We start from the raw sequence: 13,872 nt of genomic DNA on the forward strand, positions 1-13,872 counted from the left end.
ACTGCTGGTGCGTTCCTGTTGCACTCGGATGTTGGAGTTTTCGAGTTCCCAGTCGGAAATTTCAACTAGAACGCCACACGAATGCGCAAAATATGTTTTTATTAACTAGTATTTCTGTCAATAACTAACCTGGCTAGAACTGGCTTTCTGACTGATAACTGGAACAAATCAAACTTGAGTGTGACGTAATTCCCGGCTTCGACTTCCAACTTCCGAGGTTACGGGAACACAGCACGTCTCCTCCATAGTGTTTCGATCTGACGCAGACAGTGAGTCAAGATGGCGGCGTTCAGCGCGGAGCAATGGCTGAATGAGCTACCAAACCATCTAATCTTCAAAAAACTACGCGAGAAGTTGGACTCTGAAGTCAGCTCGAATGAAAGAGAGGTCGTTAAGAACCTCACCTTCTGCCTCGGCGGGGATTTCTTCGTGTGGGACGATGTAGACCGCGTTTTTTACACGACTAATCTGCGGCAGTTGAACTCGGAGAGTCGGCTAAGCGGGAACCAGCAACACCACCAGACCTTACTGTGTACCAGCCCGCCGCGCTTCGACGTGCACCAGCTGTTGCTCAGTCCGACCCAGCAGCATGTGGCGCTGGTCGGACAACGCGGGGTGTCGGTGCTGGAGCTGCCGCAGCGATGGGGGAAGAGATCTGAGTTTGAGGGAGGCCGGATCGACATCAGCTGCAAGACCACGCCGGTGGCAGAGCGCTTCTTCACCAGCTCGCCGTCGGTGACTCTGCGCCAGGCGGCATGGTACCCGAGCGAGACAGACGAGCCACATCTAGTACTGCTCACATCCGACAACACCATGAGGTTTTACGGGTTAAAGTCGCCTCAAACGCCGGCCAAGCTGATGTCCGTGTCGCAGTCTGAGGATGACAGCAGCGTTCGTCCTCCGGCCCGCTCCTACGCCGCCTCTCTGGGGGAGATAGCCGTGGCGTTTGACTTCGGATCGGTGTCCTCCGCCCCTCGACAGCTGGCAGCACAGTCCTCCAAAGAGCAGCAGTTCTACCCTCTGTACATCCTCTACGAAAATGGGGAGACCTATCTGTCCTACACGAGTCAGTTCAACGGACTGAATCTAAGCAAACTAGTCGGACCCCTCCCCATGTATCCCGCAGCAGAGGACAACTATGGCTATGATGCTTGTGCCATCCTCTGCCTGCCTTGTGTGCCCAGCATCCTGGTCATCGCCACTGAAACAGGCACTCTGTATCACTGTGTTGTGCTGGAGTCTGAAGAAGAGGAAGAGGAGAAGTGGATCCGAGGCACTGAGGCAATACCAGCTCTGTATGTCTTTGAGTGTGTCGAACTAGAGCTCACCCTTAAAGTAGCCACAGGTGAGGACGAAGACCCTCAAGAAATTGATTTCACCTGCCCGATCAGACTGCACAGAGATGCCCTGTGTCAGCACAGGTACCACTGCACCCATGAAGCAGGAGTGCACAGCGTGGGGCTCATCTGGGTCAACAAGCTCCAAAAGTTTCTGGGTTCAGGTGAGGAGGATAAGGACAGTCTGCATGAGCTGGCGACTGAGAAACGCTGCATCGTGGAGCACATCCTTTGCACCAGGCCGCTTCTCACCAGTCAGTCAGCTCCGGTTCGAGGCTTTCTGATTGTATCTGACCTCTCCTTGGGTGCCACCATGCTCTGCATCACCAACACCTACGAGTGCATCCTGCTGCCCCTGCTGAGCTCCATTCGCCCCCCGTCCCCTCCTCTGCTCTGTTCCCACCCGGGCGCAGGCTCTGTTAGCTCCCCGCTGCGTGGGTTGGCCGACGACTCCTTCGAGCAGCACATTCGCAACATCTTGGCACGTAGCTCCACCAATCCCCTTGTACTTAAAGCCGGGGACAAGGACACGTCACCACCGCCTCCGGAGTGCCTGCAGCTCCTCAGCAGGGCCACGCAGGTGTTTCGTGAGGAGTACATCCTGAAGCAGGACATGGCCCGTGAAGAGATGCAGAGGAGGGTAAAACTTCTGACTGGCCAGAAGAACAAACAGCTGGAGGAGATGAGTCTGTGCAGGGAGGAGAGGAAGAGTCTCACAGAGGCAGCAGAGAGACTGGCCGATAAGTACGAAGATGCAAAATATCGCCAGGAAACCATCATGAAAAAGGTTAAAAAAGTGTTGGGCAGCTTACAAAGCCAACTACCCATACTGTCAAACAGTGAGAAGGATATGAAGAAGGAGCTACAGACCATCAGCGATCAGCTGAAACTTTTGGACAACTGCATCAAACAGGTGAACATGAAGATGGAATACCAGAAGACACAAGTGAACAAGGATGTGCCTGCAGCCCGGACGACTGTCTCACTCAACGCCCAGCAGAAGAAGGTTGTTCAAGATGTCCTTAAAGAGCAAGGACAGCAAATTGGTGACATGATGAAGCAGATTAAAGACATCAAAAACCATTTCAGTTTCTGAAAACTGCAGAAAGCTGTAAATATACTGTTGTAAAACAAGTGGGGTAACGATTTCAAATTCTCTTCTGAATGCAGTCAGTGGTTAAATCTGCCTTCTTGCTTAATACATAAGTGAATGTGCCATGTGTGGAAGGGGTGTTTGACTTGAAATGTTTTATATACGCTGATATAACTTTACCTTTGATACATGTTTGTCTCAAACAGTAGGTTTGCCTTCATGTCTGTTTAACAGTTTGATTATTTTTTTACGCCTGTGTTTCTGAATGTTAAGGTGTGATTCTATGACCTAGTCAGAGCACATTATGCCACGTATGGGAAGGTAAAAGTAGAAATATTTTGAACCAAGATGGTTTACTCACTTTGGAATAAATAATAAACTCTAAAGATCTCTGTAACTGTCTTCACTCATTTGTGACTTAATATATCCACTTAAAGATATTTTATTATGAAGTGTGATTATAAGTGAGCAGATTTATTTCCAAAAACATACTAAAATAAAAATGTATAAAATATACCAAATGATAAAGTAGGAAAACAGGGGCTTAAAAGATAGTGGAAACACCCTCTCATTCATTTAAATGAGAAAGTGTGTCCAAACTTTGGACTTGTATTGTAAATTCAAAGAGTTATTGCTAGCTGTAATTATTCCTGAAAAGATCTCTTTATAATACAACTCCAAAAGTGTAAACCCAAAGTCCTTGTTGCAGCTGTGTGCATTATAAATTATGTAAATTATAAAAGTTCACCTAAAGCTATTATGAAGCTTCAGTTTTTCATAATAGATCATACATTTTGGCAAAACTTTGACTATCTTGCAAAAAATTCAATATTTTATGTGGAATATTATCCAGAGTCATTACACAAAGAGGGAAATTAATACTAAGAAGTAATATTCTTATTCTTATAAAGCAAGATTTATCTCTCATTTGAAAAAGTATTCATTAGTTCATGTAGATATTGGAATATAAAATAAAGATATTTTATGAAAAAAGTTAAAAGTCTGGCATGGGCTTAATTGGTACTGTGACACCATTTAAGCCCATGTGTGCTCCAAATAAGCCCATGTCATGATTAATTTACAAAATATGAAAAAATATTGATTTCACAGAATTAAAAACAGCAATATATGTATTCAGTAACATGTTTAATATTTAAAAAAATAGGAAAATCCTCCTCCTGAGCAAAATCTTAAAGGTCTGACTTCAGATGTAACCCCCTTTGTAGTAACTAATTTAATTACACATTTTTTTCTCAGTAACTGTAACGGATTACAGTTACATTTCTTTAGTAATTAAATTATATAATGCTGTAACATGTAACAAGTTACTCCCCAACACTGCTTTTAACCCACATCAGGCCTAGTATAAACAGGAGAGCCAATTACAACAACCAGTAACTGTGTACACATGAGCATTAGAAGCTGTCCTTAAATGCACACATCTGCATGCATCCACTCTGATTTTTGGTATCTCCAGTTGGCCAGTTTCAGTGTAAGGTTGCCAGGAGTCCTGTATCCACCAGATGTCACCCCTCTCCAGAAGCTGACCTCAGTTTTCTTCCACCGCAGGTTTCTCGAGTGAGGAATTCCCCATGTAAACACAGAGTGACGTACCTGGAGACCCTGTTTTTGTTGAGTAAGCTTCATTGTTGGGGATGCCTGGGCGGTTGGTGGGGTTCCCCTAGTTGTAGCGTAGAACTGCCTGTGAGTTTCAGCCCATTGCTATGGCAGCACTTGTTTATCTTGATCCTAACAAACTTAAATATTGAGATGGTTTATGACTCAGCACAGCCTAATTATATAACAGGCGGGCATTGTTCAAACTGCCATGGGGATTTTTTATTCTACCCTCTAAGATGGCATCGTTGGCAGTGAAAGTTTAAAAAGTGTTTAACAAATACACAAGAATCCAGCACAGCTTCCACTTCTAATCAAGAAACAAGATCTCCATCATAAAATATGGGCTGTCTTCTTTAAATTTTGTCACATTACATGGCTTTTATCCCCATTTTACCTCCCTCTTTTCTCTTTCACCCACATGCAAATACACAGGGTGTGGTGTACTTGCAGGCCTAACCAAGGAACAGCCCCAAAAAGGGGGGGGGGGGGGGGGGTTGATGTTTTCGAAGTTTAGCAGAAAAGGTACAGTGTCTAGATCCTGTGCAATGAGCCCGAGGAAACTTAACGGACCCCTAGGAAAGGAGATATTAATAACTCTCAGGCCAACCCACCACATTCTTCATATGTGAGTCACTGTAAAAAAAAAAAAAAAAAAAAACAGAGCAGGGGAGGAAAGGACTGGATTGCCTCTGTTTCTCATTTGTGTTTCTTTCCATCATGGAGGAGTGGAATAAGGGAGGCGGAGAGGCCACCCCTTCTCCTTCTTCTGCGAACCTTGAAAGCCTTATGTGAAACACACACACACACTGAGGTCCACACAGGACACATACTTGCCATTACGCTGAATAGTTTACACATGATTCCAAAAAACTAAAAAGATGTACAGACATGCTAGTGAGAAAGTGAGTGTTGAGCTAAAGAAAGGGGGTGAATGGAAATAGACTGTATTTAAGTGTGTGTCAGAGGCAGGGAGAATACCTCAGATGGTGGGAATGAGAAGGGGAGAGCGCCTCGGAAAATGGTGGTATGGAGACTTGGCAGAGGGGAGAGAGTGAGTCACTGTTTATCTGGTCTGTCACTGAGAGACCGAGTGAGTTTGATAGAATTAAAAAAAAAAGAAAAAAGGAAAAAAAAATGTTGTTGAAAGAGTACCAGATTAAATGTACTCCTCTGTTAGTTCTGTAGTGTGTACTCTGCGATGAAATGTCAACATTTAACTAACAAAATAGCAAGTCAATAGCAACACAAGACACAGTCAGTTAATTTTATTTGGTTAGGATAATAGTTGAACAAGTTTCGTGGAGCTGTGTACAGTAGTCAGTAATATATCAATCATTCTGTCTCAGCATGTTAAATGTTCTCTTTTATACGACTGAGGTCTCGCTCCTGCACATATAAAAACATCAGTAACAATTACAAAAATATAATAAAGTATATGCACAGAATTGTGGCTTTTAAAGCATCAAACGTGAAATGCATTCAGGGTTATTAGATTTGCACTACCAGTTAGGGAAAAAAAGCGTGAAACACATTATAAGTTGAGCAAATGAAGTCTTCCCCTCGCTGTGAAATGACAAGACTTGAAAATTTGGTTTAATCATACAAATTATTACTGAGATAATACTGCGCCACTCCCAGTCCAGTCACTGTGGGAATGTTAGATTTAAAGGTTTTCCATGTGCTGAATACTCTTGGCTTAGGAGGTGCCAGCCTTTATTTACTTCTACTCAGCAAACACAAGTAGATATATATTTAAAAAAAAAAAAAAAAAGCTCATCATGAAAAGCAAACATCAAAGTGCCAAAAAGGAAGACGCAACCAGACCCGTGTGACTTTTTAATACACAATCTTTCGCAGTGAGCATTCATTACAATATGTTCCATTGTGCAAGACCAAAATTGGGTCTCAGAAATATAAGTTGAACACATCTTATATAACATTTTGATACAGGTCTGGGAGGAGAAAAACAAAAGCAAATACAAACAGTAGCTGAAGTGTGACAGCCAATAGAGAAGTCTCTCTCATCTCCAGTGGGGACTTGTCTACGCATCAGAGCCCTTCTGCCTGCGTTTGGAGGGTGGGATCAGATGACTGGGGAGCTCAGGGGGTAGACCGTGCCCCTCCAGCTTGACCTCAATCAGATGGCTTGCCAAGGCGAATTCTTCATCATCCAGCATGCCATCACGATCCACGTCTGACAGCTTCCAGATGCGACCCAGCACCGAGTTAGGCAAGCGAGAGCTCACCATCCAGTCCTTCGCCTTGTTGCCGCTCAGTTTCCCCTCATTGGGAGCGAGGTTATAGAAGATTTCGTCATATTTGGGCTTGTCTTTGGTCACCACCCAGCCTCCTTCCTCCTCCTCACACCCCTCTCCGTTTTCTTCGGCGAAGGGGTCACCCTCGGAGAAAGGCCCGGCGCGGTTCCCCAAGAAGGCCCCGCCCTGCACGCCCAGTTGCTCACCTGCTTCCAGCTCCTCCTGCCGCAGGAGGGGCATCAGTTTGGCAATATCAGAGGAGAGCAGCTCATCCAGGGCTGCCATCAGGTTCGGCTTCAAGGTTTTGAACTTGGTGAAGTCGTGAACCATCAGTTGTTCCTGAAAAATATTTATAAGCCAGAAGATTCAAAACAGAGTTCATTAAAATCTAACTGAATGTTTTAAACATTGTTACGGTGCAGTTAAAGAGATGCCTTTACATAATAACCCTACAGATGTGTCCAGTAGTAAAACATTTTTTAAAAAAGCAACAGACTACTAACCTGCATTTTAGCACAGTCTGGGAAGTCTCCAGCAGAGATGTTGTGCTGCAGCTGGATCTTTGAGAAAATAACTGGAAGCTGGTAGATCAGATTCTTCTTTTTATTGTCTTTCCTGAACACAGAAGGCATCTCCTGCTTCAGATAGCTGATGATGTGGGCATGGACCTGGGATTAAGAAAAGCACAGCAAAGTTTACTTTTTTAAACACGTTCATTTTTACTCAGTTCACAATTAAGATTCAGTGAGTCTAGGTTTTATCACTAACATGATTAGAGAGTGATAATGTCAAAGAAAAATGCACAGATAAGTCACCCACCCTAACCAGGCGCGCCCTCTTCACCAGGTCATTGAGCTTGCGTAAAGCTGCGTTGCGAGGAAGGTTTTGGATGTCAGTGAACAGATCCTCCTCCTCCAGCTCAAACAACTTACGATTATCGGCAACCATCAGCGGCTCTGACCAGAAGGAGCCGATGTACACTCTCAGAACCTCCGGGGTGCCAAACACCTTCCCCAGGGACCACATGAGCGCACCATACACTCTCATCAGCTGCTGGGTGCCCACCATGTCCGCCTTGTTGAGGACCACACGCAGCTTGTCCTCATTGCCCTTCAGGGCGCCGATGGCCTCAGAGAACTCGTCTGATATCTCAAGTTTATGTGCATCAAAGAGCAGGATGATACGGTCCACGCGCTCGGCGAACCAGCGCAGCACAGCTGGGAAGTCGTAGCCTGTTTGGGTGGAAAAAATCTGGATAACTAAAGTATTCATAATCCTGAGTGTAGAGTGTGCACTGAGCCCACACTGAGTCAGGAGAGGGGAGAAGGTCTACATGGACACAAACCCTTCACACCTCTTATCTGTTTCTGTCAAACCCACCATAGTGCCTCCAGTCTGGTGCCTCCAAACACAGAGACTTCACTTTGAGTAAAACACTAAAAGTGTCTAACAAATCAAATTTTAATATTTCTGAGTGATTTCTTTCTTTTCTTGCTTTTTTGTTCTGTATCAACGGGCACATATTTAAAGGATCTGTTTAGAAAACCAAAACCATATTTTCTCTCTTGCTTTCTGAGACAGTTTGGGTTTTATCCTCCTAGGTTTCGAGATATCTGTCTCTCTCTCTGAAAATGTCCAGTTTATCATAGAGGGGGAAAAAAGAAAAACATTCAAAAGGATCCTGCCTGTCCAAACACAGTGACACTGTTACTCTGGATGACTTGGAACTACTTTCTTATAAAATAAATAGTTTGGATTATCCAGAGAAACTGGGACACTGTTTCTGGAAAGACACGTTGATGCAGGTTTTGTTTTGAATGTACATTTTCCCTTCATCCACCTCCATTATTTTTTGAGGTGGTGGCAGAAATCCCTCTCTTCAAAAGCTTCAGCAGATAAAACCAAAACTATCTGCATGGCTTCATACATCCATACTATGTGAGGTATATAATTATTCTCATAATTTGCATAACTTGTTAGTCGTTCATGCAGATTAAACTTGAGTAATAATGAGTTACTTAAAGCGTGGATGATTTGAAAAGTGAAAAATTGGAGTGAGATACATGACAATGATCAGTATTTCTCAAAAGAGCATTCCTCCACATGTGATGACAGACTTTTTTGCTGTGTACCATCTCTGTTCTCGATTATGATTTGATTGCTGTGAGATGATTTCTTGCCCGGCTGCCAAGTGTTATTGTGACAGAGCGAACTGGTCCCATGGGTTAGCGGGGGGCGTGCCAAAGGAGATGAGTTTGTGAGGCGATGTTCAGGGATGTGTGTCTCTGCAGGAACCCCCCCATGCCCTCTCCTCACCTTTATGACCCCCCTCACCTCGGCTCACTCTCTGCTTGGCCCCGGATAAGATCCCCGGTGTGTCAATAATGCTGATACTCTCCAGGACCTGGTTGGGAATCTGGGCGCACTGGAACCTGGTGTTTTCAGACAGGGAGAATGGTCACATGTATGATGATAAAACACAAGTTCAGTGAGTTAAGCTCTCTCTGAAACACTGTTAGTATAGATGGAAAGAATTTAAGTTATGTGAAATATGGTTAACTCTTATCAAAGAAGCCAACGTGATCTAACGAGCAGATTGGAAGCTGCACTCTTCCCACCCCGACTGTAGGCCATTGTGTACTAGCTCATTGCTCTGGGCTTCCTGAAGGAAAATGACCACTAGTGCCAGAATCAAACAATAAGTCCTGCTAACGATGTGTGGCTTAGAACAACAACAGCACTTCCTGTGGCTTATGAGCTTAACGAGCCACCAGTTTCCAGAACAGGAAGTCAACGCAAAAGTAAAGACGCAAATACATTCACAAACACACCCTGCAGTGGGAGAGAGGGATTCCGATGGAAAAACCTGCATAAGAATTTCACTGAGGAGTCCTTTTAACAGGAGCACTGTTCGTTCCTGTCACTTCTGGCCCACATGCCCATGCCTCTAGCATCTAATAGCACTTTGTCGTAAAACATGTGACTTCCATTTTCTTGGTTTACATCAGTGGAAAAACATACACAGAAATCTGGCAGCCAGACAGTAAACAGAGTAGAGGAAAGAACTTCAGTGTGAAGGTGTCTCCTACAGATTCCCTATGGCAGACAAACTCTGTGACTTCATTTATTTGTCTTTGCCCTGAGGGGCTGTCGAGCCCCCCTGACCTTGCGTTTGAACTTGTGTACACTGCTTTTCCTGTCTGAGTACATTAGCTTTCATCACCCTCTCGGGTGATATCGTTCCCTTTCTCCATTTTTCCACAAATAAGGCAAGTGCCTCCCTGCTCTGAAATTTGGCACAAAGACTTGAAATTCCAAAGAGCAAAAAAAACCAAAACTCTGTTATCTCTCCTTCCCTGTTTCCCTCCTTGAGTTCTCTCAAACAGTCTATCCCTTTAATGCCGATATCTATCTGGCTCTCTTAGTGGAACACCCTGTGAATTAAATTGCTGTGCTCACCTGTTGAGGAAAGTGTTTCCAAACGGGTTGAGTTTGCGGAAAGGCTTGTTGGGGTCTACGATAAGGGCGTTTCCAGGGATGAGTGACTCAACCTCCCCGTGCATGATGGCAGTGAAGCAGTCTGTGGTGGGTTCAGGTCCCACCCTGCTCCCAGGAATTTCATGCTCCAGTAGATACCTGTCAGTCACACATATAGCTTGTGATTTTTTAGTAGTAGTGGTTTAGATTAACTTAACAATCACACACAATTTATCAGTGGAAAAAGTGTTTGAGATGCACAGTTTTAATGACTTACTTGATGAATGTTGTCTTTCCGGTGGAGTACTGTCCCACCACCAGCACCATCGGCTTGTTATCGAAGTCTGCATCCTCCAGACTGGGAGAATGGAAGTCATGGAAACCATAAAACTGCTCCAGAGGCAGCAGCTTCTTACGGTACAGGGATTTGAGCCCCTCTGTCACAGTGCGGATAACCTCAGGCGCCTTCTTCACATTTTTTCGCCCCCAGCGTGACATGTTGATTGACTAACAAGATGATTGGGAGCTTCTTATGAAAATTCAATGTCAAAGTTGTGTCACAGTTGTTTGGAGCTGTGCTTTCTCTGGCCTAGACCTTCAGATGTTTCCTGTATTTATGTGAACACTGCTCACTTGTCCTTGAAACCTCCTCTGCACACACCGAGAAAAAAACGATAGGGCTGATGTTTCGTTTGAAGTCTGGATCTTCCCCTTTGGAAACAGTTGCCACACTGATAACTTATAGTGCCTGAAAATGTGAGACAAGTAGAGGTTAATCCAAAACAGAATAAGAAGCCATTAATCCAAATATCCGAGCACCTGTTTTTTTTCAAAGCCTTGCCACTAGACTAGAGTAACAATGTGGAATCTGGTGTAAGCTTCAAGCCCTACCAGGACTCTGCCTAAGCAATTACAGTGCATGCCTGGAAAAAGTTGGTGTTCACGTTGGAAAACTTGCAAACCCAGCCCTGTGTCAGGATTTGAAGTGAGTAAGACATTCCTTTCATCCCCTGCAGTTCCTCTCAGTGGAACATGAAATACGTGCGTGGCTCAATTGTTCATGTAAGGAAAAGACCTCTTAGAGGGTCGTCTGTACATGGAAAAACACATTTTATCCTTGAGTAGAAAGCTTTCCCCCCCTTCTTCTCCTTCTTCTTCTTAGCAGTCTACATAAATAGAAGCACTGGATTAGAAATTGAAGGCACAGCTCATTATTAGAAGCAGACTGACACAGAGGCACAAAGGTAAGACACGCATCAGCAGACTTTAAGTCATCCGTGGATAGTTTTTCTTTTACAAATCCCATTTGAACAAAGATTGAATTTTTTTTTAAAAAGACAAGAATAGGCAACACAGTCCTAACATGTCACAATACCAGTGTGGAAAGAGTTCTTGTCAAAATGGCGATCCCAGGAGATCCACAGCCCAGACATTAAAAGTGATTTCACCACCATTACACCCAAGAGAGAAGAAATGTCATAAAAAATCATGTACTGTGCCAACCACGTATCACTAAGACTACATTTAGATGTGTCCCAAGAGGATTAAAGGTTCAGTTAAGGCTCCGGGACCAATTTATACAGTTTTAAGAAGGGTGGAAAATGCCTTGAGGGTTTGTGCACCACAATTTTGGACTTGAAACAAGAAATGCAACCCTCTAGCCTGCAGCAGCAACAAGTACAGAGGGAGTCATACCTTAATATCCAAATCAGGAAACTGCTGAAAAACTGCTCAAAAGTTTCCATTTGCATTAATTCTGTGGCTAGATTGTAAACTTTGCACTCATCAAATACAATTTAAGGTAACTTTATCACAAACTGATTACATTTGAATAAATCTAAAACACAAGCAGACGATCAATATAGCCATATTTAGGATTTAAAAAGGAGTATTTACCAAGTTATTATGGAGGAGGCAGACTTCTTCAAGCAGCTTGATCTCTCCCTTTCTCTCTTCAGTCTTGCCCTCTGGAGCTTGGAAAATATTTTGACTTGAGGAGACAAAAACAGTCAGTGTCTTGCAGGAGCTGCTGTTACATGTATGGGTGTACTTCTGACAGCAAATAGGAACCCCTCAGTAGATTACACAGGATCGTTCTTCTCCAGGGGTTTTAATGTATTTCAGATGAGCTCCAAATCTGGCAAGGATCCTTAAACTCTGCTTGCTGATAATAAAAAAAAAAGGCACAAGGCACACAGGCGCACCACACTGAGGTCTAACTTTTTGCTTCCCTCCTACTTTAATGCACCTCCTCTTCCAGGGATGCCTGGCAACACTGTGGGCAGCACTAACATCCTGCTCAGGGGCAGGGATGTGCTGTGACCAGAGGGCGTGGACCTGGAGAAGGAAGATGAGGAGGAGGGGGTTGTGAATAAATAATTTAGATGGAGTTTTTGTTTGTTTGTTTTTAAACATGACATAATTTGCACAATGCGCTCATACAAATTATGAGCGACAAACAACACATGCTGCACCACTCCAGCTGCTTTTCCCTCCCTATTTTTCAACTGTATTCTTCCCCACTTAACCTTTAATCTCATGTCATACTTCTTCAGACGTGACAGTCAGTTTAAACGCTACTGCTCCTCCCCAAAACTCTGCGAACCCTTCAGGCTGATGACGCTCTATTTTTCCACTATCCATGCACCACCTGCTGGCTGTCGGATAGAGAACACACCCCATTATTCATCATCCCCTCCTATCTATCATACATTAATGATTACTCATCCAGAGGAATGTACCCTGATGATCAGGAATCGCCGTCTGAAGTGCCGCACAAATGACTACAAGGGGCCTGCTGACTTATCATAAAAGAAAGCAAGGTTTAATTTACAGTTTTACTAAATGTACATTTCTTTTTAAAAAGTGTCATTATACACAATAAATACAATACAAAAATTAATCTGTAATACTATACTTCAAATTCTCTTACGGTCTTTTTTGTACATTATTATTGTTCCTTTTTTCCATTTCAATGCTTGTGCTGTGTTTGTGTTTGAATTGTCCACCAGGCTTTTTAAAAAAAAGACAACAAAAAAAGACAAAAACAAAAAAACAACCACACACAAGGGAGGCAGGAACACAGTGGCAGAAGGATTAAACCAAACAGACTCGGAACACAGAAAATCAACAGTTAAAACTGGCCTGCCCCCTGCTGACTGAAATGCATCAAGTCCTAACCCAGCGTTATAAGCAAAAAGGGGGGTGGGGGGTATATGTGGAGGAGAGGTCTAAAAACAAGGACCGGGTGTGTATGTGTGTGTGTGGTGTGGTGTGGGGGGGGTGTTTGTCAGTCATTTGAATTTCCTTATAACATGTTAGTTTACATCTTGACAGAAAAGTACTACAGTACCCAAGAGCAGCCAAAAAAAAGAAAAAAGAAAAACCAAATGTTTACCAAAATTTACTTTAAAATGCAGGCTTAAAATGGAGGTTGAGGCTATTTAATCAATTTGGCCAATTGTAGACAAAAGAGCAGTTTATGTGAGAGTTTATTTCCCGTCTTAAGAAATGTATTCCTGATAAAGACGCGGGATGACTGTGTATCATTTTAGCTTGTGCTATTTTGCATCTGTGGTGTATAGGGCAGCATTATCTGTGTGATAAGAGAATCAAATTAGGGTTGTTAAAAAGGAAGATACTGTAAGATACTGTGGTGACCTCTTACAGTATGGATGTGGTTATATTGTCGTCTGTCTCAGCTGTACGTAGCCAAGTTAAAGGAGGTTACTGACTTTTGACCTGTTTAAATAAGCTGCCAGATGCTCAGTGGGACACCGTTTTAAAACCAGGATAGAGTCTAGTGTTCAGGCCACTTGCAAAAGGAATGTATGAATACTGAATTAGGAAAATTAAACAATCAAAAGAGAAAAAAAAGGGAAGAGTGAAATAGAGAACAACAACTTCTGACAATTTCATCCTGTTACCGGAGCTTGGCTGAGAGAGCACATACAAAAACAACAGGTAGCTTCATGTCTGCAACCCAGAGACAGTTTTTTACCTCCAATCACTTACTCCATCAGGGGTCTACTCCAGGCCACAAACGACAGAAATGTTTGGACAATTCAAATGGACAAACAAAGCCAACACA

The 13,872-nt window shown here is 43.5% G+C and overlaps 2 protein-coding genes across 3 annotated transcripts; one reads left to right on the top strand and one right to left on the bottom strand.

The window, feature by feature from the left end:
• Positions 1-10: 10 nt before the first annotated feature.
• On the top strand, positions 11-2,822 carry nup88 (nucleoporin 88). The gene has a single exon (XM_062419380.1). It carries the CDS (start codon positions 280-282, stop codon positions 2,431-2,433), a length of 2,154 nt encoding a protein of 717 aa, XP_062275364.1. The 5' UTR covers positions 11-279; the 3' UTR covers positions 2,434-2,822.
• A 2,478-nt stretch (positions 2,823-5,300) lies between these two features.
• On the bottom strand, positions 5,301-12,008 carry ehd2b (EH-domain containing 2b). Of its 2 annotated transcripts, none has more exons than XM_062419412.1 (7): positions 11,679-12,008; positions 10,060-10,530; positions 9,765-9,941; positions 8,640-8,737; positions 7,125-7,537; positions 6,809-6,973; positions 5,301-6,644 (listed from the first exon to the last, which is right to left on the bottom strand). In XM_062419412.1, the coding sequence occupies exons 2-7, from the start codon at positions 10,278-10,280 to the stop codon at positions 6,093-6,095; spliced, it is 1,626 nt and encodes a 541-aa protein (XP_062275396.1). In that variant the 5' UTR covers positions 10,281-10,530; positions 11,679-12,008; the 3' UTR covers positions 5,301-6,092. The 2 variants fall into 2 exon arrangements, with proteins under 2 accessions (XP_062275396.1, XP_062275394.1); XM_062419410.1 differs by having other exon boundaries at positions 8,622-8,737.
• Positions 12,009-13,872: the final 1,864 nt, after the last annotated feature.

Source organism: Scomber scombrus, chromosome 5 (assembly GCF_963691925.1).
Source record: "Scomber scombrus chromosome 5, fScoSco1.1, whole genome shotgun sequence".
NCBI classification, from domain to species: Eukaryota; Metazoa; Chordata; class Actinopteri; order Scombriformes; family Scombridae; genus Scomber; species Scomber scombrus.